The following is a 23,861-nucleotide window of genomic DNA, read 5'->3' as shown; positions in this document are numbered from 1 at the left end:
TGTGAAGAGGCAGCAAGTGAAAGATAGGGTGACAGAGTGGTTTTATTACACCCTCTACCGGCTGGATTGGATATTTTTATTACATCATCATTACCACAAGAAGAGTGTAAATCACAAGGTCAGAGTGCACTTATGCTTCTGGTACCTCTATCTATAATACTTGGCATTCAGTGTTGTTAAAACACACTAAACAGATGATGGTCATAATAAAGTGCATGTTTTTCATGTATATGAGTTACATCTATATACCCAGTTATCTGGATTACATAAGAACCTCAATGGGGTAATTTTGAACCTACCCACTTGACGGAAACTGGTTTAAACTGCCTGCCCAAGGTGGGCGGAGTCCTCAGTGACACGTGGACTGGGGTCTGGTGACATCATCAGGCCATGAGTGCGATGCCAACTCTGGCCTGAGCTGGGGAAACTGCTGCAGCTTTTCCAACAGGCTGAAGCGGCTCTGAGGAGAATCAGGATGTCAAGAGGCAAGTGTTTTACCTTCCTTTTGGCAAGAATGCCTCGCCAGGCCCCAAAAAAGTTTAGGGCTCCCCTGCCCTGGACTCTCTATGTACCTCCTTCTATCGCGTGAGACCCTCCAGAATATCTTTCAATGCACCAACCTGCTCGCTGTGTGGGCAGCAAATGAACTGGTGACACAATAATGAGGCTCGGGTTTTAAAATGCCCCGGGCCCGATATCTGCAACAACCAGTGAGTGTCCAACTCCCCTCGTCACTTACCCACCCAAAACTCATCTGGAGTTAAAAATGAGGCTGATGTAATGTTTATTATTGTTTTAAAAACAGTTCCTATAATTCATCAACAATTATTGTCACTGTCCAGCTGGCTTAATTAACTCTAATTCCCCCAAATCCACTTGATTCTGTTTCCTTCCACATACAGCAAAATGTCTAAAATGACAGAAACAAATGCTATTTGGTTAGTTTACAAGTGCGGTTAATATTCCTGAATGAAGCACTAGGATTTAGAATAAATACAAGATTATTGTTTGAAAATTAAACACACAGGTGTAAAATGCTTATTTGAAAGAAAGTGTTAACAGAATATAAGTGAAAATGTCCCCTTCTAAAGCTATTCGCATATCAGGTCCATCAATGCACTTTTCAAAAATGTGTAGTTTTAGCTGGGAAAGTCATTATTGGCCTAGATAGAAAGGCGTAATTCACAAAGAGCACTTCGATATTCTTCATTGCTGGGATCAAACTGCAAAGCCTTTTCAAAGCATTCAATAGCTTCATGTTTCTCCCCATCCAGCTGATGTAGGAATCCAAGAACACCAAAGGCCTTACTGTCTCTTGAATTCCTGCTAAGACGTCTTTCTGCTATCTTCTTCAAGTTTTCGTGACACTTTTGCTGCTGTATTGAATCACATTGGACTTTCAGTCCTTCCAGAAACTGGGTGATGGCATTTGATTCCGATCTTTTCTGATTCAGTTCAAATAACCCAGCCTGTAAACATATTGCCTGCCTGTTTTCCGGACGAATACCTTCCAATTTCAGTAGATGGTTGTAGATCTCCTCTGCTTTGAGATATTCTTCATTAAATAAACAGATTCCTGCAAAATCCAACTGTGCTTTAATCGATGTTAATGGGCGATTCTCAAATGCCTTTTCAAAATGGTATTTGCATTGATTGATCAACTCAGCTTTCTGTTGGAAAGCAGGATTGTGAGGGTCTTTACTGCCTGGATATTTGACCAGTTGATATAGTTTTGTTCTGTAACACTGACCTATTTGATGGTGTAAGAAAGTAGAGTGTGGGGTAATTTCTAATGCTTTCTTCAACAGCTGCACAGCTTTTACCACATCTCTTTTTGTTCTGTAAAACTTTGCTGCATAACGAAGCACATATGGAAGGTCAGGGGAGATCTGCAATGCTTGTTCAATTAATTTCAGACCTTCCTCCTTTTGATTGAACTGTTGTAGTTTGAGAGCCAACAACACCATGGCTACAGAGTCATCTGGATCAAGCTCCAGCACACGTCGCAACTGCTTCACTGATTCATTGGGCCCACGATTCTCTGGGGTACCAGAAAACCCTTCCAGACGAAACAGAACAGTTGCATAGCCAACATTCCATTCAGTATTATCAGGATCTTCCTCCAGAGCTTTTTTAAAACATTCCATTGCCTCTTCATAGTATTGACTAGTAGAATTCAACAGTGACCACCCCTTCTCCCCGTATACATCTGGTGTCATTGCTGTATACTGAGAGCCATTAGTAAGTCGCTTACAGATTGTCTCCAGCTTGTCGAGGTAGGACTGGACCTCTGTCAGTTGGCCCATGTGATAATATACCCAGGCATAGTTTCCATAGGTGATGATGATTCTTTTTTCAAATTCATGTTCATGATTCTCCCTCAGAAACCTTTCAGCTTCCTTTAAGGTTTGAATTGCCTCTTCATAGTTGCCTTGCAGACAGTTTACAAAAGCAAGTTGGTTGTAAGACGTGGCTCGATATTTCACTCCAATCTGTATTGAATCTTGTAATCTTTGCTTCATATCATCCAAGTCAATGTTTTCTTTCTGTGGACTCCATGTGAAGTGACATTGAAGCTGATCGAGCTTCACTTTCAACAAATCCTTCTGTGTATTACTGCAAGAGAGTAAAATACATCAAAATTCATCTCAGACTAGCTGAGACACTCCCTTCCCTCCATCCAGTTTCTTTAATTAAGAGCTGGCATGACTCCCGGACTCAATGACCATGAAAACACTGGTTGCATAAAGGTGACCACTGCACACAGACCTGCAAAAGCAAATATTATGACTACAAAACCTTGACTATAGTTACACTTGTCTCCTTCATGCTGGCTGATGTACTATCTGCTGGCCATTTAGACCTCTCACCCAATGCACAGTAACATCTCAACCACTGCCATTCCAAATGATATGAATAGGAGCATTGGGTGAAGTACTCAATCTGTCTGATGGTTTTCCCAATGTCCTCCTTCTTCATGTATTCCATACTGAAATCGGAGTCTCATCACTGAATTGTGAGTGCTAATTCTAAAATTTTCTCGCATTTATAATGGCAGTCCAAGTATTTCTCCATTAAACTGGATCGCCAAGCTGCTGACTGAGTCAGGCCATTCCCTATTCCAACATGCAGTGTATGAATGTATCATTAAAGCAGGAAAGAAAGCCCATCACAAAGGTATCCTCAGTGCTCTGAAAGACCATGGGCTGAAATTTTACTTACCTGAGTTGTTGGGGCTGGGGATACAGGTGGCTGCCAAAGGCATGGAATACCTGGAAGTCAGGATTTTCTCGTACGTCATGTAATTATATTGCCACTGTGTGCATGTGGCATCACTGATCAGTTTGCTGCCTGGAGGCCAAGCCTGATTACAGATTTGGCTTCCATTTGGGTGAGGAGCCGCTCGGTGAAGGCTGCCGGTCTAGGAAACTCTACGCTGGGTGGGGGTAGCTGATCATGTGTGCATGTGGTGGAGGATGATCAATCCCACGGAGGGGAGATTTTCAGGCAAAGAGCCTTGATTGTTTGGGAATGAATTCCCCAAAACAAGAAGGTGCCAATGTTTAACTTATCGATGAAGGACAACGTATTAACACATTACTGACCCCTGAATGTAATTACAAGTTTATAGTACAAAGTTTAGCTTGGTATATGAATATTGTTTGACAGAAGCCATGCGCCATTTGTATGGATACTGGTCTGGACACAAACATCCTGGCTCCTGCTTTACCAACATTGTTTATTCTGCGCTCCAGTGTTAACTTGGGCAGACATCCTTAAATGTTCATATGAAGCTTGTTCCAGCTTCATATACAATTCAGATATAAGCTATAAGCGAAACACTAATAATTCCTTAGAATACATATTAATCATTAATATCATTAATATTCATGCATGTTTTAACAAATACAATTTCATTAATTTTTTAAGTGTCGAAGATGATTGAATGGAAAGCAGTTTCAAATTCCTAACTTGTTATTTAAAATACAATGTACACAGTTGACCTCCACCACAAACTTTTGATCCATGCTGCTCATTATTCATTGAACAGTCTTCTTCAAAAAACTTGCTTCGTAATCAGAATTTCTACTCATGCATCCTGACGAATTGAATTTTGATGCAGGTCTCTCTCCTCACAGAGGATTTGTTATTTGAGTTGTGAAATCACTGCAGGAGTTCTGAAGGGCAGTGTCCTAGGCCCAACCAGCTTTACTTGATTAATCAATCACCTTCTCTCCGTCATAAGGTCAGAAGCGGGGACAGTCGCTGATGATTGCACAATGTTCAGATGGATTTGTGACTCCTCAGATAATGAAGCTGTCCATGCTTGCAAGACCTGGACAACTTTCAGGTCTGGGCTGATAAGTGGCAAGTAATATTCACGCCACACAAGTGTCAACAATGACCATCTCCAGCTAGTGAGAATCTAACCATCTTCCCTTGACATTCAACGACGTTACCATCTGAATCCTCCACCATCAACATCCTGGGAGTTACCATTGACAAGTAACTCAACTGGACCAGTCACGTAAATACTGTGACTACAAGAGCAGGTCAGAGGATGGGAATTCTGCAGCAGGTAATTCACTTCTATTTTCCCCGTAGCCTGTCCACCATCGACAGGGCACAAGTCAGGAGTGTGATGGAATACTCTCCACTTACCTGGATGAGTACAGCTTCAATAACACTCAAGAAGCTTGACACCATCCAGGGCAAAGCATCTGGCTTGATCGGCACCCTATCCACCACCTTAAATATTCACTCCCTCCATCTCTGGCGCACCATAGCAACAGTGTGCATCATCTACAAGGTGCACTGCAGCAACTCGCCAAGGCTCCTTCGACTGCAATTTCGAAACCTGCAACCTCTAACACCTACTATCTCTCACCCTGGCTGTTCCTCCGGTATGGCACTCATCCTCACTCCTTTAAGTCCAAGGGATGCAGACTTGAAAGGATATTGTAAGATCTCACATTGTAAACCTGCTATTGTAAATCTCTGGAAGAAACACCGTGACTACCTTCTAGATTGCTGCTGTAAAACTGAAACTTCATTCTCCCTCTAGTGGCACACTGCACTTGTTACACCAAGTACACATGGTGGCCACAAATGAACAATACAGTACATCACTCCCCTTCTTTGTAAATGAGAGTTTCAATGGCTTGCTTTCTTTGTTCTGTTTGGACATTAATTCATTTTGTAACATAATTGCTTAAGTATGGTGGACTTTTCCACTCGAGCACGATATCGATAAGTAATATCAAGTGTTGTCTCATTTAACTCGTGCTTCATCTTCAGCGTCAATGTCTGGATTGGATGCAACAATTGCAGCTAGTGTTTGCAACACTTTGAAGAATTATTCATTTTGTGTGATGATTTGTGAACTACTCTTAGCAGTAATCAGTGATCTTTTGTGTTGGTGACAACAAATGGCTGGATATCATAGGCGGTTGTTTGCTTTCCAACATAGCCATCACACGTTACAAGCACCTTGTCTCCTGGCTTTAGCGGTATAGTTCTGAATTTCATGTTTCACTCTTCATTTGCTTTCATGCGATCTTGCTGTACTTGATCATGCTCACGTATGTGTTGATCATTTGCTTTGTGGGGTAGCTCAGGAATATGTGTGCACATAGGATGTGCAAAGATAAGCATAACTGGAAGCTTTCCAGTGATCCAGTGAGGAGTCGATCTGTAGTTGCAAAGAAAACGATACAACTCCTGCTTCCATGACTTGTTCTCAGCAGTAGCTGTATGGATCACTTTTTTCAAGGTACGCAGGCATCTCTCAACTTCTCCATTAGCTCTAGGCCAACAGAATGTGATTTTGCAGTAAGTAAAGACCAGGTAGTTTGCAAATTTACTGAGCTCATTGCTGTTGAATGGGGGGCTCATTGTCACTTCTCACCATTTGAGGGATTCCAAACAAAGCAAAAATCTGGTGAAGCTTTGGGACGACTGCTTTCGCTGAGGTAGATGTAACTATTTCTACGACTAGGAATCTGCTGTACTTTTCAGTGACAACAAGCAAATGCTCCTCAGTGGGCAAGTCTGCGAAGTGTACAATAATTTCAGTCCATGCGCCTGCAAGTAGCTGGGACATGTTGAGTGGATCACAAGATTTGACATTATGGTTGCTTGACATGGCAAACACTGATTGATTTTGTGCTCTACCATGCGGTCAATTCCTGGGAACCATGCATTTTCCCAAAGAAGTTGCTTGGTTTTGAGAATTCCCTGGTGACCCTAATGTACTATTTCTCCAACACATTCTCTCAATGACTGCAGAATGACAACACAAAGTGGTTGCAACTGTGAGCTTAATTTGAAAATTGTAAAGACCTTGTGCATGTGAGCGCTTTTATTTGTAGATGCTCTCTCAATCACATCGTTCCAATTTTGTAATATCAAAGCTATCACACGTAGCTGCAATGCTTCATCTTATTTTGCTGCCAATTTGATGTCAGTTAATTTTAGTGACTTTGGCACTGTGTTTATGCTCACATTGTTGAGATTCGCAACAAGTAGAACTGACTATCAACAACGGATGGCACAAAAGGTTAAGCTTGTCTGGCTGATACTTAGCATGGAAATCATACTCTTGTTGAGTATCCAATGCTGCATTTGAGTAGGTGGCTTGCTATGCAGATCATTGAACAGGCTCACTAGTGGCCTCGCTCCAGTCATAGTAAATGGTTGTTTTTCAGACTGGAGGAGGCAGACAGTGATGTTCCCCAAGGGTCAGTGCGAGGACCGCTACTTTTTTTTAGCTGTATATAAATGACTTGTCGCCATTGCTTCTCTTGCCAATTACCTTAAATCTATGCCCTCTTGTTCTTGATTCTTCCACCAATGGGAACAGTTTTTCCCTATACACTCTGTCCAGACCCCTCAATCTTCTCTTTTTTTTTTCTCTTCTTTGAGTCAAGAAATTTCTCCTCATCTCAGTCCTAAATGATCAGCCCCTTATTCTGAGACTGTGCCCCTATGTTCTAGATTCCCCAGCCAGGGGAAACAACCTCTCAGTGCCTATCTACCCTATCAAGCCCCTTTAGAACCTTTCAATGAGATCACCTCTCATTCTTCTCAACGCCACTGAGTTTGGACCCAATTTACTCAGCCTCTCATCATAGGACAACCCTCCTCATCCCAGGAACCACTCTAGTGAACCTTTGCTATGCTACCTCCAGTGCAAGTATATCCTTCTTTAAATATGACCAAAACTGCACACAGTGCTCCAGGTGCGGTCTGACTAAAGCCCTGTACAATTTATTTTTGATTCTTGCATGGGATGTGGGCAACACTGCCAAGGCCAGATTTTGCTGCCCATCCTTAATGCTCTTGCTAATTGAGCTTTACAATAATTAATAACAGTTCCATGGCACTATTGTAATTACAGATGCTTTATAAATTAATTGAATTCAAATTCCACCAGCTGCTATGATAGGATTTGAACCCATGCCCCTAGGATAATTAGGTTAGTGACATTACCACTACACCACCATTACCCTGTTAGCCTGCCATATTCTTGGACTCCAATTCCCTTGTAATAAAGGCCATCATGCCATTTGCTTTTCTAATTTCTTGCTGTACCTGCATGTCGATGTTCTGAGTTCCTTTTACGAGTACACCCAAGTCCCTCTGAACATCAATATTTACAAGCTAAAATAATTCTGCTCTTCCAAAGTGAATAACCTCACATTTCCCCACATTATACTCCATTTGCCAACTTGTTGCCCACTCACTTCACCTGTTTGCAGCCTCATTATGTCCTCATCTCGGCTTACATTCCCACCTAGCTTTGGATTGTCAGCAAGCTTAGATAAATTACTCTCTCCTCTCTTTCTTTGTCAAAGTCATTAATATAGATTGTAAATATCTGAGGCCCCAGCACTGATCCTTGCAGCATTCCACTAGTTACAGCCTCTCAACTTGAAAATGCACTGTTTATCCATACTTTCTGCTTCCTGACTATTAAACAACTCTGTGACCCCCCTTATCTTGTGTATTAACTTTTTGGGATTTTCTTCTCCCTGCTGCTTTCACATGCATTCAAGTCCTCTGAAGAAGGAATTTTCCTCCACACAAGATCAGGGGGCAGGTTGTTCAACCTTGCCCATCTAAGAGCGAAGTCCAAAGTACGGAAAGTCCTCATCAGGGAACTCCTCTTTACTGACGATGCTGCTTTAACATCTCACACTGAAGAGTGCCTGCAGAGTCTCATCGACAGGTTTGTGGCTGCTTGCAATGAATTTGGCCTGACCATCAGCCTCAAGAAAACGAACATCATGGGGCAGGACGTCAGAAATGCTCCATCCATCAATATTGGCGACCACGCTCTGGAAGTGGTTCAAGAGTTCACCTACCTAGGCTCAACTATCACCAGTAACCTGTCTCAAGATGCAGAAATCAACAAGCGCATGGGAAAGGCTTCCACTGCTATGTCCAGACTGGCCAAGAGAGTGTGGGAAAATGGCACACTGACACGGAACACAAAAGTCCGAGTGTATCAAGCCTGTGTCCTCAGTACCTTGCTCTATGGCAGCGAGGCCTGGACAGTGTATGTCAGCCAAGAGCAACGTCTCAATTCATTCCATCTTCGCTGCCTCCGGAGAATCCTTGGCATCAGGTGGCAGGACTGTATCCCCAACACAGAAGTCCTCGAGGCGGCCAACATCCCCAGCTTATACACACTACTGAGTCAGCGGCGCTTGAGATAGCTTGGCCATGTGAGCCGCATGGAAGATGGCAGGATCCCCAAAGACACATTGTACAGCGAGCTCGCCACTGGTATCAGACCCACTGGCCGTCCATGTCTCCGCTTTAAAGACGTCTGCAAACGCGACATGAAGTTCTGTGACATTGATCACAAGTCATGGGAGTCAGTTGCCAGCATTCGCCAGAGCTGGTGGGCAGCCATAAAGGCGGGGCTAAAGTGTGGCGAGTCGAAGAGACTTAGCACTTGGCAGGAAAAAAGACAGAGGCGCAAGGGGAGAGCCAACTGTGTAATAGCCCCGACAAACAAATTTTTCTGCAGCACCTGTGGAAGAGCCTGTCACTCTAGAATTGGCCTTTATAGCCACTCCAGGCGCTGCTCCACACACCACTGACCACCTCCAGGCGCTTACCCATTGTCTCTTGAGATAAGGAGGCCAAAGAAAAGAAGAAGAACCTTTTGTGTGGCACCTTATTGAATGCCTTTTGGAAATCCAAGTAAGCTACACCTACTGGTTCTCCTTTATTTACCCTACTAATTACATCCACAAAAAGCTCTATTAAATTTGTCAGGCACAATTTCCCTTTTGTAAAACCATGTTGACATTGTCTGATCATATTCTGATTTTCTAAGTGCATTGTTAAGACTTCCTTAGCAATAGATTCCAGCATTTTCCTGATGACTGATGGCAGGCTAACTGGCCTGTAGTTCCTTTGTTTTTCTCTCTCTCATTTCTTGAATAGTGATGTTATAATTGCTAACTTCCAATCTGCCAGGACCATTCTACATCTAGGGAATTTTGGAAAATCATAACCAGCGCATTCATTATCTCTGCAGCTATTTCTTTTAGAACCCTAGGATGTAGGCCATCAGGTCCTGGGGATTTGTTAGATTTTAATCCCTTAAGTTTCTCCAGTACTTTTTCTTTGCTAATACTTTTGGTAGCTGTGCCTTCAGTTGCCTAAGCTCTGAGCTCTGGAATATGCTCTCTAAACCTTTCTGCTTCTCCAAATCTCCAGCTCGCTTTCCTCCTTTTAAGGCACTCCTTAAAACCTCTTTGATCAGGCTTTTGGTTATCTGACCTAATATTTCTTTCTGTGGCTTGATGTTTCCTTTTATAATGTTTCTGTGAAGTGCTATTGAACATTTTATTAAGTCAAAGGTGCTATACAAATATAAGTTGTTGTTGGTGAAGAAGGACAAGGGCAGCAGATGCATGGGAGCATTACCACCCGCAAGTTCCCCTCCAAATCTCACACCATCCTGAGTTGGAAATATATTCCTTGACTCCCACTGGGTCAAAATCCTAGCAATCTTTATCTTTCCTTACCTAACAGCACTCTGGGCGGGCAGGCCGTTTCTCACCATCGCCACTGCTCGTAAAATTGCAGCAGGGGTGGGAAGGCATCGGGAATGGCACTCCCTGCTCCGCACTCAATTTTACACCCCCCACACCCACCGCCACTGCCTCCAGCCAGCTCCTGCGGGTCGACGTAAAATTCTGACCTAGATATTACATCAATGCAAATTCTTTCTTGCTTTTATTCTATTCAATTGTTCAATTCACATTGACACACCTTATCCCCAGCTATCCCAGCTCAGTCTTGTACTACACTCCACCTGCCTGTTTGTTCATGTTGGCTCTCTTCTTTCTTCACCCTCAATCCAAGCTGTCATTCTTACCTGCTGCCCCAATTCATGGTGCCTTTCCTTCCTTTGCCTCTCTGTTCAAACTAATTCACCTGTCTTTTCCCTCCAGTTCATATGAGATTTCTTCTTCCCCACGCTCCCATTTTTAATTTCAGCAAGAACTTTTCCTTCTCCTACCCACTTTAAGCCGAACTCATCCCCAGCATTTCATACTGCGCTCACTCCCACCCATCGCAGTTTATCCTGTACTCTCCCTTTGATTTATAATTTTAATTGCTTTAGTTTGTACATATTTAATTGCTGAAAATTACCATTTTACATTAGTAAACCTCTTCTTGATTACCATGGTACACAAACTAAAACTTCCTCTCTTCAACGTTTGTATACAACCTGAGGGCATTTACAGGATATGAATATAAAATTCAAATTTAACTTTGTATGCTCAAAGAAGCCTGAGAGGAAACAAATTTTAATTTTAATTTGAATTAATTATTAAACTATGAACAGATCTGCCTTTTGCTTCATTCTTTCTGAAAAATCACTTGTCTCGGTGCAGCACCATATACTTTCACTGTGAACAAATAATCCCAACTCTATGTGCTTCAACTGCTTTGTAATGTGTGCTCACTTATTTTTGAAAACAAACCCCTTGTTCAATAGTCTACATGTGAATTTAAATACTGAAGGAATTCTAGGAATCTTTACCTCATAATGCTGATCAGATGGAAAATGTTGAATTCCTTATTCAGCTTCAACTCTACTTCCAATGGTGATTTGATTGAGAAGAGCGTTTGTGTGTGTTATGTTTTCCAGCTCATTTATACTGTCCCGAATTCTTTTCCTTAATGTGAATAGAAACTGAACCTAGAAAATGAAACTAAGAACAAATGGTTCTAGCAAGGAAAGAGTGATGCAGGTGAAGTAACATTATGTACTGTCATAGAACCTCAGGGAATTTATCATAAACACAGGGCACGAATACAAAAACAAAATACTGTGGATGCTGGAAATTTGAAATAAAAAAAGAAAATGCTGGAAATACTCAGCAGGTCAGGCAGTATCTATGGAGGGAGAACGAGAGTGCTAAATATTGTCACTTACGTGGAAGTCCAGCCGTCAGGGCTGAAAGCAGAGGATGAGCCTGCTTTGGCGAGTGGTGGGACCCGGGGTGGCATATTGCCAGTGGTGGCCTCATACTTGGTCGCGCTGAGACTGCCATTCAATTAAGGATGCCAGTGGGCGGCCAAGTCACAAAGTTTCCTATTGCTGACAACATGGCGTGACAGTGGGAAGACATGGGCTCTCCTCCTGATGTCTTCCCCTACCATTTTGCAAGCCATACCACCTCCCAGCCTGTCACCAATGGGCTGGAAAAATTCAGATTAGAGTTAACATTACAAGTTGATGACCTTCATCAGAACTGGAAAAAGTTAGAGATGTAACAGGTTTTAAGCAAGTACAGAGTCAGATAAAGGGGGAGGAGGAGAAAACAAAAGGGAAGGTCTGTAATAGGGTGGAAGGCAGGAGAGACTAAATGACAAAAGGGATGATGGTGCAAGGCAAAAAGAATCGGTAATAGGCAATGGGTCTGGAGGAGGTGTAAACGGGAACAGCAGAATCATCATCAATAGCAACCAGCATGGACCTGTTAGGCTGAATGGCCTTTTTGTGTTGTGAATACAATGTAATACTTTATGTTGTTAAGTTTCCATCTCAAAAAAAAAAGGAAAGGAGCTATGATCTGTAATTGTTGAACTCAATGTTGAGTTCGGAAGGCTGTAAAGTGCCCTCAAAAGATCAGGTGCTGTTCCTCTAGCTTATGTTGAGCTTCAATGGAACAGTGAAGGAAGCCAACGTCAGGAAGGTCAGAGTGGGAGTGAGGCAGGGAATTAAAATGACAGGTGACCAGTAGCTCCAAGTCACACTTGTGGTCTGAGCAGAGGTGTTCTGCAAAATAATCACTCAATTTGCATTTGGTCTGTTCAGTTTAGAGGAGACTATATCATGCCCAGTGAATATAGTATATTAAATTGAAAGAAATACAAGTAAATCCTGTTTCACCGGGAAGGAGTGTATGTGGCCTAGGTTGGTGGGAAGAGAGGAGGTAAAAGAGCAGGTGTATCTCCTGTGCTTTCATGGAAAGGTGTTGTGTGAAGAGGAGGGGTGTTGAGTGTGATTGAGGCATGGTATAAGGTATCGCGGAGGGAATGGTCCTTTCAGAATATAGAAAGGGGATGCGAGGGGAAGAAACGTTTGGTGGTGCCATTATGCTGGAGGTGGTGGAAATGGTGGAGGTTGAATGTGGAGGTTGGTAGGGTGGAAGGTGAGGACTAGGGGAAACCTATCATTGTTCTGGCTGGGAGGGAAAGAGGTGAGAGCAAAAGTGCAGGAAAAGGAGCAAATACGGTCGAGGTCCCTATCAACCACAGTGTGGGGGAATCCTCATTTGAGGAAAAAGGAAGACATATCGGAAGCATTGATATGGAATGTGGCATCATCAGAACAGATATGACAGAGACAGAGGAACTGAGAAAATGGAATAGAGTCCTTACAGGACGCGAGGTGTGAGGTAGTGTACTCAAGGTAGCTGTGGGAGTCTGAAATAAAAACAAAGTGCTGGAAATACTCAACAGGTCAGGCAGCATCTGTGGAGAGACAAGCAGAGTTAACGTTTCAGGTCTGTGACCTTTCATCAGAACTATGGGAATCAGTGGGCTGAAAGAGGATATTGGTTGATAGCCTATCTCCTGAAATGGAGACAGAGAGGTTGAGGAAGGGAAGGGAAAGGCCAGAAGTTAGGCCATGTGAAGACAAGGGAAGATTGGAAATTGGATGCAAATTTGAAGAAATCTTCAGTTCGGGGCGAGAGCCGGAAACTACACCATTACAGCACCAGAAAAGGAGTTGAGGGAGGGAATCTGAGTAGGACTGGAACAAAGAATGTTGCACATATCCCACAAAAAGGCAGGCATAGCTAGGACCTTACAGGTACCCACAGCATGCTGATGTCTTGTTTAATCACAGAGCTGGTTATCAGATGGCTTTCATTGACTCCTGGGTCTCATTGGTTGGGTTCCTCATGAGTGTCATCAGCCAAGCTGTTAGTGCATACCCATTGTATTCAAACAGATGGCAGGTAAGCCTGCTTCAAGATGTGAACAGATCAGGGATGGTGGATTAGTGCAGGACGAAAGCATCATGGCAGCTGCCTAGAATCTTATGTACACCTGTATAAAGATCTTTTTGTAATTCACACCAGCAGGACATTGATGAAATGGAAGCCCTTGTGGTTGATGAACAGTCCTGGGTGATCTGGTGGTGCCTTAATTACCACATGTGCAGTCGATGATGCCTTACACTTGTGGAAAGCCAGCCAGATCGACAAACCTGATGCCTCAAAAGTCTCCAGCAGAGCTCTGGAAGGAGGTAAAGCAGTTGAGGGTAGTTGTTACTTTGACAGCCACTGGTAACGTGTGGCCACCAGGTCCACTTGCTGGCAGATCTTCTTCCAACAAGCTGCAAATGTCGGCCAGCAGCTCATGTGATACTCTGAGCCTCCTGGGACACTGGTGTTCTGACATGTTGAGGAGCCTGATTGACATCATGATCTTTCTACTCTGCATACTTCCACCGGACACTCACTATGAGCATACTAATGCTGTTACCGATATGGCATCTGGCATGCCTTACACCAGAAATGGGTGGGCATGTGCAGACGCCATTTTAAATGTCTGAGGCCACTTGTAGTGCTCAGAAAACGGGCTCTATGCATCTGAATTTTGTGCCATTATTTGAGAAAATGATCAATTAATCTATTTTGACAGAATAATGAAAATGCTAGAAATACAAAAGAGTAATACAAAAAATGTGGCGAAATAGTGTGTGCCTCAGTCTTGGCAGGTGGGGGTGGGGGGGGTTGGTGGCGGTGGGGTTTGCCTGACAAAACCAATAAACAGACATACTTCAAAGCTATGCTTAACTTCAATGCCAAATTCGAATTTTGGAGAGGCTTCACATACACAACATGTTGATTGATAATGTTATAGCTTGCCTTCTTTTGAAATGCAGAGAAACTAGAATTTTTCGAAGCAACAGTTCGTAAGAAGTCAGTCATTTAAGGGACTCTGGTTAATTGTCCTGTGGTTTTCAAATGTGTGTATGACCAGAAAAGGACACTGCTGTTTACTGATAAAGATCCTGAAGGCATCTGCAACATCCACCAGAGATGATGAAATTACTGAAGGGTCTCTTTATCTGAGGAAGGATGTTCTTGCCATGGAGGGAGTGCAAAGAAGATTTACTAGGCTGATTCCTGGAATGGCAGGATTGATGTATGAGGAGAGATTGGGTCGACTAGGCCTATATTCACTAGAGTTTAGAAGAATAAAAGGGGATTTCATAGAAAACTATAAAATTCTAACAGGACTAGACAGGCTAGATGCAGGGAGGATGTTCCCGATGGCTGGGGAGTCCAGAACCAGGGGTCACAGTCTCAGGATACGAGGTATGCCATTTAGAACTGAGATGAGGAGCAATTTCTTCACTCAGAGGGTGGTGAACCTGTGGAATTCTCTACCGCAGAAGGCAGTGGAGGCCAAGTCATTAAATCTATTCAAGAAGGAGATAGATATATTTCTCAATGCTAAAGAGAACAAGGGATATGGGGAGGAAGCGGGAACAGGGTATTGAATTAGACGATTAGCATTGATCTTTTTTGAATAGCGGAGCAGGCCCGAATGGCCTACTCCTGCTCCTATTTTCTATGTTTCTATGTTTTTAAATGTAAACATTTTCTCATTGTCAAGGCAGTTTCTGATATTGCAGTTTGAACAAAGCATTAGATACCTCATTGGATAATTAAAGCTTAAGGTGAATTTTGATAGGACAGTACGATCTTGTCAATGAAACATCCTGCCCACCTTGGAAAGAAATATAGAAAAATCATTGCAAATAGTGATTCAGTGCTTAAGTCAGGGAGCTTGGTCAGCTACTGAAGAGAATTATTGGGGGGAGGTGACTGGGGGATTGTGTAAGTATTTGTGACTAGCGGGTGTTATTGCTGATGGGTGTTTTGTACTATTAACTAGTATTCCTACTGAAAGTAGTAAAGTTGCTAGTGTTTAATTTGAGCTTTGAGTGTTGTCTCCTTGGACTGAATTTTATTATGCCCTTGGAGATGGGTTTGGAGGCAGGGAGGGAGGGGGGGTCAAACAAATGGAAGGGGGCACCGTTCCCAACGTAGCCCTATCCCTGCGCCATTTTGTCTGGGGCTGAAAAGACTGAGGATGGCCTTCCCGCCCCAGGCCAATTGAGGCCTTTAATGACCACTTAAGGGCCTCTTTCTGCCTCCACCTCCATTTTGCTGAAGGCAGAGGGGCCAGCCACTACAGGGAGACACCACCAGGAAAAGCCTGTAGGCCTCCTCGTGGTGTCGGGTGATCTCTCCTTTAGAGGAAATCCCGGGCCGCCAGAGGGTACCCCTCCACTTCACCCCCCCCCCACCCCACCCACCCCCGCCCAGTGGCAATCGCTGACCCCACAGCAAGAACCCCTTCACCCTCACCAACAAACCACCTCCCCCATCCTGTCGCCGGGGCCTGCATGAATGGCTCCGGTGACCCCAAACCCTCTTACCTCTCCCGGGGTCGTCTTTATCTTCATACTCAATGGTCTCCTGCAGTACTGGCAGTGACCACTGCTCCCAGTGGCACTTCCCATTCTGCAGACCTGCTGGTCTTCCAATTGGCTGGCAGCTCTGGAGGCGGGAACTTATCCATTAAAGGGATGGCGTCCCTGACGGCAGACAGTTAATTGGCTGCCCTCAGTTAAATAGCTATGGAAGTCCAATGGAGGGCTGAAAAGAGTTCTCCCCCTACCTTCCAGACCACTGCCAGGACCCTCGTTGCTGAAACAAAATCGAGCCCCTTATTTCTTGTAATTCTTCTGGTCGACCCGTTAAACATCCAGTCAAAGGTAAAAGGTTACATCTTACTGAACACACTCTCAATACCATATCCCATCCATACATTTTGCAAGTGCTGACTGACCTGCCGTGTATTTCCAGCATTTCCTGTTTTTCTTTTAGATTTTCAACCATTCATTGATCTGCTTTAATGGTACTGGCTGTGAAAGGAATTTCCTGCTCTAAGGTGTTCGCTTGCTGGGTCAGTCCAGGAATATTCTGTTTCTACAGTAACAACTAGGATCAGCACTCAAAAGATTAACCTACCTGTACTGTGCATGGCTATTGGCAGACTAGCTAAGCTGTATCTGTTTTAATTTGATATTTTAGGTTCTTAAAGCAATGTAATCCTGTGGAGATACCTTTGTAAGCCAATCCTGAACCCAATGTCATATCTACTGATGAACTAATGACTGAATGTTACGACCATAGGATTAATTGCATTAATTTACTCCCGTGTCACTTTTTTCTCCTTCAGCAATCTTTTTGGAGAAATATGGTTAACAAGTATTCAAGGAGAGAACTACTCTGAAGGAGAGGGGTATGGCTGATTGGTAAATAAGGATGGGAATGGTGCCTCACTGTTTTAGTCTTCCTTACTTTCAGTGTCAAAAACATACTTTGGGCTATTTAAGGCTGGGGGTTGGGGGGGTGGTGGGACGGAGAATCACACTGGAGCCACCTTCCCTGAATCTGGTGTCCTAACATAGGTTCCCAATTTTGTCAGTGGCTGGGGAGTACCACGGCGGGATTGACATCCTGTTGTGAAGGGACCCTTTTTAAATTGTTGAAATGCTGTTTATCATGAACTTAAATGTCATTATCTCCGATTTAATGACAGGACTGTGATTTGTGATGGTGTGCGGCACTCAGCTTTGCTGGTAAAAGCTGGAGGTACCGAGGTGAGAAGACTCAGTGCTGTGACGGGGAGGCATCCTGACCATTGCAGCTCAGAGGAATTTGGGGGGTTCTGAGGCCATTGTCACTGTGCTCTGCAGGGGGGTTGTGTCTATCTGAGGCTCTGTCTATCTGGGGCTGTGCAAGGGATTTGGGTGTATTGGGGCTCCACGAGGGGGTTGTGTGCATTAGGGGCTCTGCAAGGGGGTTGTGCATATCTTTTTTAAAATTCATTCATGGGATGTGGGCGCTACTGGCTAAGACAGGCATTTATCGCCGATCCCTAATTGCCCTTCAGAAGGTGGTGGTGAGCCGCCTTCTTGAACCGCTGCAGTCTATGGGGGGTAGGTACACCCACAGTGCTGTTAGGAAGGGAGTTCCAGGATTTGGCCCAGCGACGGTGAAGGAATGGCAATTATAATTCCAAGTCGAGATGGTGTGTGGCTTGGAGAGTAACTTGCAGGTGGTAGTGTTCCCATGCATCTGCTGCCCTTGTCCTTCTAGGTGGTAGAGGTCGCAGGTTTGGAAGGTGCTGTCCCAGGAGCCTTTGATGTGTTGCTGCAGTGCATCTTGTAGATGGTACACACTGCTGCCACTGTGCTTTGGTGATGGAGGGAGTGTATTTTTGTGGATGGGGTGACAATCAAGCGGGCTGCTTTGTCCTGGATGCTGTCAAGCTTCTTGAGTGTCATTGGAGCTGCACTCATCCAGACAAGTGAAGGGTATTCCATCAGACTCCTGACTTGTGCCTTGTAAATGGTGGACAGGCATTGGGGAGTCAGGAGGTGAGTTACTCGCTGCAGGATTCCTAGCCTCTGACCTGCTCTTGTAGCCATGGTATTAATACGGCTACTCCAGTTCAGTTTCTGGTCAATGGTAACCACCAGGATGTTGATAGTGGGGGATTCAGCAATGGTAATGCCATTGAATGTCAAGGGAAGTTGGTTAGATTCTCTCTTGTTGGAGATGGTCATTGCCTGGCACTTGGATGGTGCGAATGTTCCACTTATCAGCCCAAGCCTGGATATTGTCCAGGTCTTGCTGCATTTCTACACTGACTGCTTCAACATCTGAGGAATTGAGAATGGTGCTGAACAATGTGCAGTCATCAGCGAACATCCCCACTTCTGACCTTATGATTGGAAGGTCATTGATGCAGCATGGTTGGACCTAGGACACTACCCTGAGGAACTCCTGCAGTTACATCCTGCAGCTGAGATGATTGACCTCCAACAACCACAACCATCTTCCTTTGCACTAGGTATGGCTGCACCCAGTGGAGAGTTTTCCTCGGATTCCCATTGACTCCAGTTTTTCCAGGGCTCTTTGACGCCATACTCGGTCAAATGCTGCCTTGATGTCAAGGGAAGTCACTTTCACCTCACCTCTTGAGTTGAGCTCTTTTGTCCATGTTTGAACCAAGGCTGTACTGAGGTCAGGAGCTGGGTGGTCCAGGCGGAATCAAACTGAGCGTCACGGAGTAGGTTATTGCTAAGCAAGTGCCCGCTTGATAGCACTGTCGACAACACCTTCCATCACTTTACTGATGATTGAGAGTAGACTGATGGGGCGGTAATTGGCCGGGTTGGATTTGTCCTGCTTTTTGTGTACAGGACATACCTGGGCATTTTCCACATTGCTGGGTAGATGCCAGTGTTGTAGCTGTACTGGAACAGCTTGGTTAGGGGCACAGCAAGTTCTGGAGCACAGGTCTTCAGTACTCTGGCCGGAATGTTGTCAGGGCCCATAGTCTTTGCAGTATCCAGTGCCTTCAGTTGTTTGTTGATATCACGAGGAGTGAATTGAGTTGGCTGAAGACTGGCATCATTGTTATTCTGGAGACTTCAGGGGGAGGCCTAGATGGACAATCCACTCGGCACTTCTGGCTGAAAATTGATGCAAAAGGCTTCAGCCTTATCTTATGTAAGTACAGGAGCAGGGATGTCTTGCTGCAGTTATACAGGGCCTTGGTGAGGCCACACCTGGAATATTGTGTGCAGTTTTGGTCTCCTTATCTGAGGAAGGATGTTCTTTCTATAGAGAGAATGCAGTGAAGGTTTACCAGACTGATTCCTGGGATGGTGGGACTGACATATGAGGAGAGATTGAGTCGGTTAGGATTATATTCGCTGGAGTTCAGAAGAGTGAGGGGCGATCTCATGGGTAGATGCAGGAAGGATGTTCCCGATGCTGGAGGAGTCCAGAACCAGGGGTCATAGTCTAAGGATACAGGGTAAACCATTCAGGACTGAGATGAGGAGAAATTTCTTCACCCAGAGAGTGGTGAGCCTGTGGAATTTGCTACCACAGAAAGCAGTTGAGGCCAAAACATTGTATGTTTTCAAGAAGGAGTTAGATATAGCTCTTGGGTTTGAAGGGATCAAAGGATATGGGGCGAAAGTGGGAACAGGTTACTGAGTTGGATGATCAGCCATGATAATGAATGGCGGAGCAGGCTTGAAGGGCCTAATGGCCTACTCCTGCTCCTCTTTTCTATGTTGCTATGTGCTGATGTGTTGGGCTCCGCCATCATTGAGGATGGGGATATTTGTGGAGCCACCTCCTCCAGTTATTTGTTAAATTGTCCACCACCATTCACGGCTGGATGTGGCAGGACTGCAGAGCTTAGATCTGATCCATTGGGTGGTGGATTGCTTAGCTGTCTATTGCATGCTGCTTACGTTGTTTGGCACGCAAGTACTGCTGGGTTGTAGCTTCACCAGGTTGACCCCTCATTTTGAGGTATGCCTGGTGCTGCTCCTGGCATACCCTCCTGCACTCTTCATTGAACCAGGGTTGATCCACAGGCTTGATGGTAATGGTAGAGTGGGGGATATGCCAGGCCATGAGGTTACAGATTGTGGGTTGAGTACAATTTTGCTGGTGCTAATGGCCCACAGCACCTCATGGATGCCCAGTTTTGCATTGCTAGATCTGCTTGAAATCTATCCCATTTAGCACAGTGATCATGCCACAGAACACGATGGAGGGTACCCTCAGTGTGAAGACGGGACTTCGTCTCCACAAGGACTGTGTGGTGGTCATGCCTACCAATACTGTCACGGTCAGATGCATCTGCAACAGACAGATTGGTGAGGACAAGCTCAAGTATGCATTTCCCTCTTGTTGGTTTCCTTACCACCTGCCGCAGACCCAGTCTAGCAGCTATGTCCTTTAGGACTCTGCCATCTCTGTCAATAATGGTGCTACTGAGCCACTCTTGGTGATGGACATTGAAGTCCCCCATGCAGAGTACATTTTGTGTCCTTGCCGCCCTCAGTGCTTTCCCCAAGTGATGTTCAACATGGAAGAGTAATAGTCATCAGTTGGGGGGGGGGGTGGTGGTGGTGCGGTGGGGAGGCAGTAGGTGGTAATCAGCAGGAGGTTTCCTTGCCCATGTTTGACCTGATGCCAGGAGACTTCATGGAGGTCCGGAGTCAATGTTGAGGACTCCCAGGGCAACTCCCTCCCACCTGTATACCGCTGTGTCGGTGGGGCAGGACGTAACTGGGGATGGTGATGGCGGTGTCCGGGACATTGTCTGTAACGTATGGTTCCGTGAGTATGACTATGTCAGGCTGCTGATTGACCAGTCTGTGGGACAGCTCTTCCAACTTTGGCACAAGCCCCCAGATGTTATTAAGGAGGACTTTGCAGTTTCGACAGGGCTGCATGTGATGTTGTCATGTCCGGTGCCTAGGTCGTCTGTCTGGTTTCATTCCTTATTGACTTTGTAGTGGTTTGATATAACTGAGTGGCTTGCTAGGCATTAAGAGTCAACCACATTGCTGTGGGTCTGTCGTCACATGTAGGTCAGACAAGGTAAGGACAGCAGATTTCCTTGCCTAGAGGATATTACTGAACCAGATGGGTTTTTACAGCACTCGATAATGGTTTCATGGCCGTCATTAGACTAGCTTTTAATTTCAGATTTATTAATTGAATTCAAATTCTACCATCAGCCGTGGTGGGATTCGAAGCCATGTCCCCAGAGCAATACCCTGGATCTAAGGGTTACTAGTCCAGTGACAATACCACTGTGCAACTGCCTCTCCTATTGTCGGCTCTGCAAGGGGGTTGTGTCTATTGGGGTCTCTGCAAGATGATTATGTCTATCGGGACACTGCGAGAGTTTAGGTTGTGGGTGTGGGTGGGCATTAGAGGGTCTAAAAACTGCTGTGGTGCTGGGTGTGATGGCTCACACTGCTGGAAAAGATGGTGGCCCATCAGTGAGTTTGAGTTTTGAGACATCAGGCATTCCACCGAGCAAATAATGACAAGCATAGTTGCCAAGGCAGCATCATCCGAAGTATTCTGAAGGCCCCAGGACACCTGCCATGGGTCTCATACACCCTGTGTTTTTAGATCCCCTTGGCATGTTGAGGCTCCTCTGATGGAGGCAGGCCCAAGAGGCAGCTGGACCTCAGCCTGGAGCTCCATGATGAGAGCAGCAGCAGCCAGCCAGGCCAAGAAGGGCCCATGTATGCCAGAAAGTCTACAGGGTTCACATCACCTACCTCCAAATGTCCTAGTGACACTCTGCGAAGACTGTATCTCTCCACGGAGGCCATCACAAACTTATGTGGACTTTTCAGGATGATTTGCGACTTCTGGGATTTGGAACATAGGGCTTAGGAGTCGGAGTAGGCCCTTCAAGCCTGCTAGCCATTGAATAGGATCATGGCTGATCTGGTTATGGTCTCAAATCCACTTTATTCTCTGACTCCCATAACCCTCGACTCCCTTGTCTATCAAAAATGTATCTAACTCAGCCTTGAATAGATTCAAAGACCCTGCCTCCAGTGCTTTCTGAGGAAGAGAATTCCACAGACTAATGACCCTTTGAGAAAAAAAAATCTCCTCATCTCCGTCTTAAAAGGGAAATCTCATATTCTTAAACTGTGTCCTCTAGTCCGAGTCTCCCTAGCAAAATGAAGCATCCTTCCAGTATCCACTCTATCAAATCCCCTCAGGATCTTGTATGTTTCAATAAGATCACTTCTCATTCTTCCAAACTCCAATGAGTATAGGCTCAACCTGTTCAACCTTGCTTCCTAAGATAAACCCTTCATCACCGGAATTAGTCAAGTGAACCTTCTCTGAACTATTTCTAACGCAACTATATCCTTTTTCAAATAAGGAGACCAAATTGTACACTGTATTCCAGATGTGGTCTCACCAAGGTCCTGTACAGTTGCAGTAAAACTTTCCTACTTTTATACTCGATTCCCCTTGCAATAAACACCAACATTCCATTTGCCTTCCTAATCAGTTGCTGTACCTGCGTACTAACCTTTTGTGATTCATGTCCCAGAACCCCCAGATCCCTCCGTATACCAAGTTCTGCCACCTCTATCCATTTCAATAGCATACAGCTTTTCTATTCTAAAAGCAAAATACTGCGGATGCTGGAAATCTGAAATAAATGAGGGCGGCACAGTGGCGCAGTGGTTAGCACCGCAGCCTCACAGCTCCAGGGACCCGGGTTCGATTCCGGGTACTGCCTGTGTGGAGTTTGCAAGTTCTCCCTGTGTCTGCGTGGGTTTTCTCCGGGTGCTCCGGTTTCCTCCCACAAGCCAAAAGACTTGCAGGTTGATAGGTAAATTGGCCGTTGTAAATTGTCACTAGTATAGGTAGGTGGTAGGGAAATATAGGGACAGGTGGGGATGTTTGGTAGGAATATGGGATTAGTGTAGGATTAGTATAAATGGGTGGTTGATGTTCGGCACAGACTCGGTGGGCCGAAGGGCCTGTTTCAGTGCTGTATCTCTAATCTAATCTAATCTAAAGCTAGAAATGCTGGAACCACTCAGCAGGTCTGGCAGCATCTGTGGAAAGAGAAGCAGAGTTAACGTTTCGGGTCAGTGACCCTTCTTCGGAAGGGTCGTTAACGTTAACGTTTCTGCGGCTGCAAACGTGTCTTCAGGATGGTATGTTGTCTCCCTGGTGCTAGGGTCAAGGATGTCATGGAGCAGCTGCAGGACATTCTGAAGGGAGAGGGTGAGCAGCATGGTCAAGGTACACATTGGTAGCAACGACATAGGTAAAAAAAGGGATGGGGTTCTGCAACAAGAATTTAGGAAGCTAGGTAGCAGATTAAAAGGCAGGACCTCTAAGGTTGTAATCTCTGGATTACTCCCGGTGCCACGTGCTAGTGAGTTTTGAAATAGGAGGATAGAGCAGATGAATGCGTGGCGGAGGAGATGGTGCAGGAGGGAGGGCTTTCGTTTCCTGCAACACTGGGTCTGTTTCTGGCAAAAGTGGGACCTGTACAAGTTGGACGGGTTGCACCTGAACCGGAATGGGACAAGCATCCTTGCTGGGAGGTTTGCTAGTGCTGCTGCGGGGTGGGGTTCAACTAATTTGGCAGGGGGATGGGATACAGAGTGGAGGTACAGTAGGGGGTAATATAGAACAGAAAGTGAGTCTGTCTGGAAGGCAGAGCAAATATGCAAGGTTGGATTGCATCTATTTTAATGCAAGGAGTCTTATTAGTAAGGCAGATGAATTGAGGGAATTGATTAGCACATGGGGTTATGATATTATTGCTATTACAGACATGGTTGAGGGAGGGACAGGACTGGCAGCTCAATATTCCAGGGTATAGAATCTTCAGGCACGACGGGAGGGGATAAA

At 44.9% G+C, this 23,861-nt stretch overlaps 1 protein-coding gene across 1 annotated transcript; it reads right to left on the bottom strand.

The window, feature by feature from the left end:
• Positions 1 to 1,163: 1,163 nt before the first annotated feature.
• LOC137380915 (interferon-induced protein with tetratricopeptide repeats 5-like) lies at positions 1,164 to 2,543 on the bottom strand. Its single transcript, XM_068053324.1, has one exon. It carries the CDS (start codon positions 2,520 to 2,522, stop codon positions 1,164 to 1,166), a length of 1,359 nt encoding a protein of 452 aa, XP_067909425.1. The 5' UTR covers positions 2,523 to 2,543.
• Positions 2,544 to 23,861: the final 21,318 nt, after the last annotated feature.

The sequence above is a fragment of the Heterodontus francisci genome, chromosome 20 (assembly GCF_036365525.1).
Source record: "Heterodontus francisci isolate sHetFra1 chromosome 20, sHetFra1.hap1, whole genome shotgun sequence".
In the NCBI taxonomy this organism is placed as follows: domain Eukaryota; kingdom Metazoa; phylum Chordata; class Chondrichthyes; order Heterodontiformes; family Heterodontidae; genus Heterodontus; species Heterodontus francisci.
This window is presented reverse-complemented; position numbering and strand designations above follow the sequence as displayed.

Bases quoted from the DNA above. Each gene is read 5' to 3' on its own strand.
- LOC137380915 (XM_068053324.1), bottom strand. From the start codon at position 2,522: ATGAAGCAAAGATTACAAGATTCAATACAGATTGGAGTGAAATATCGA.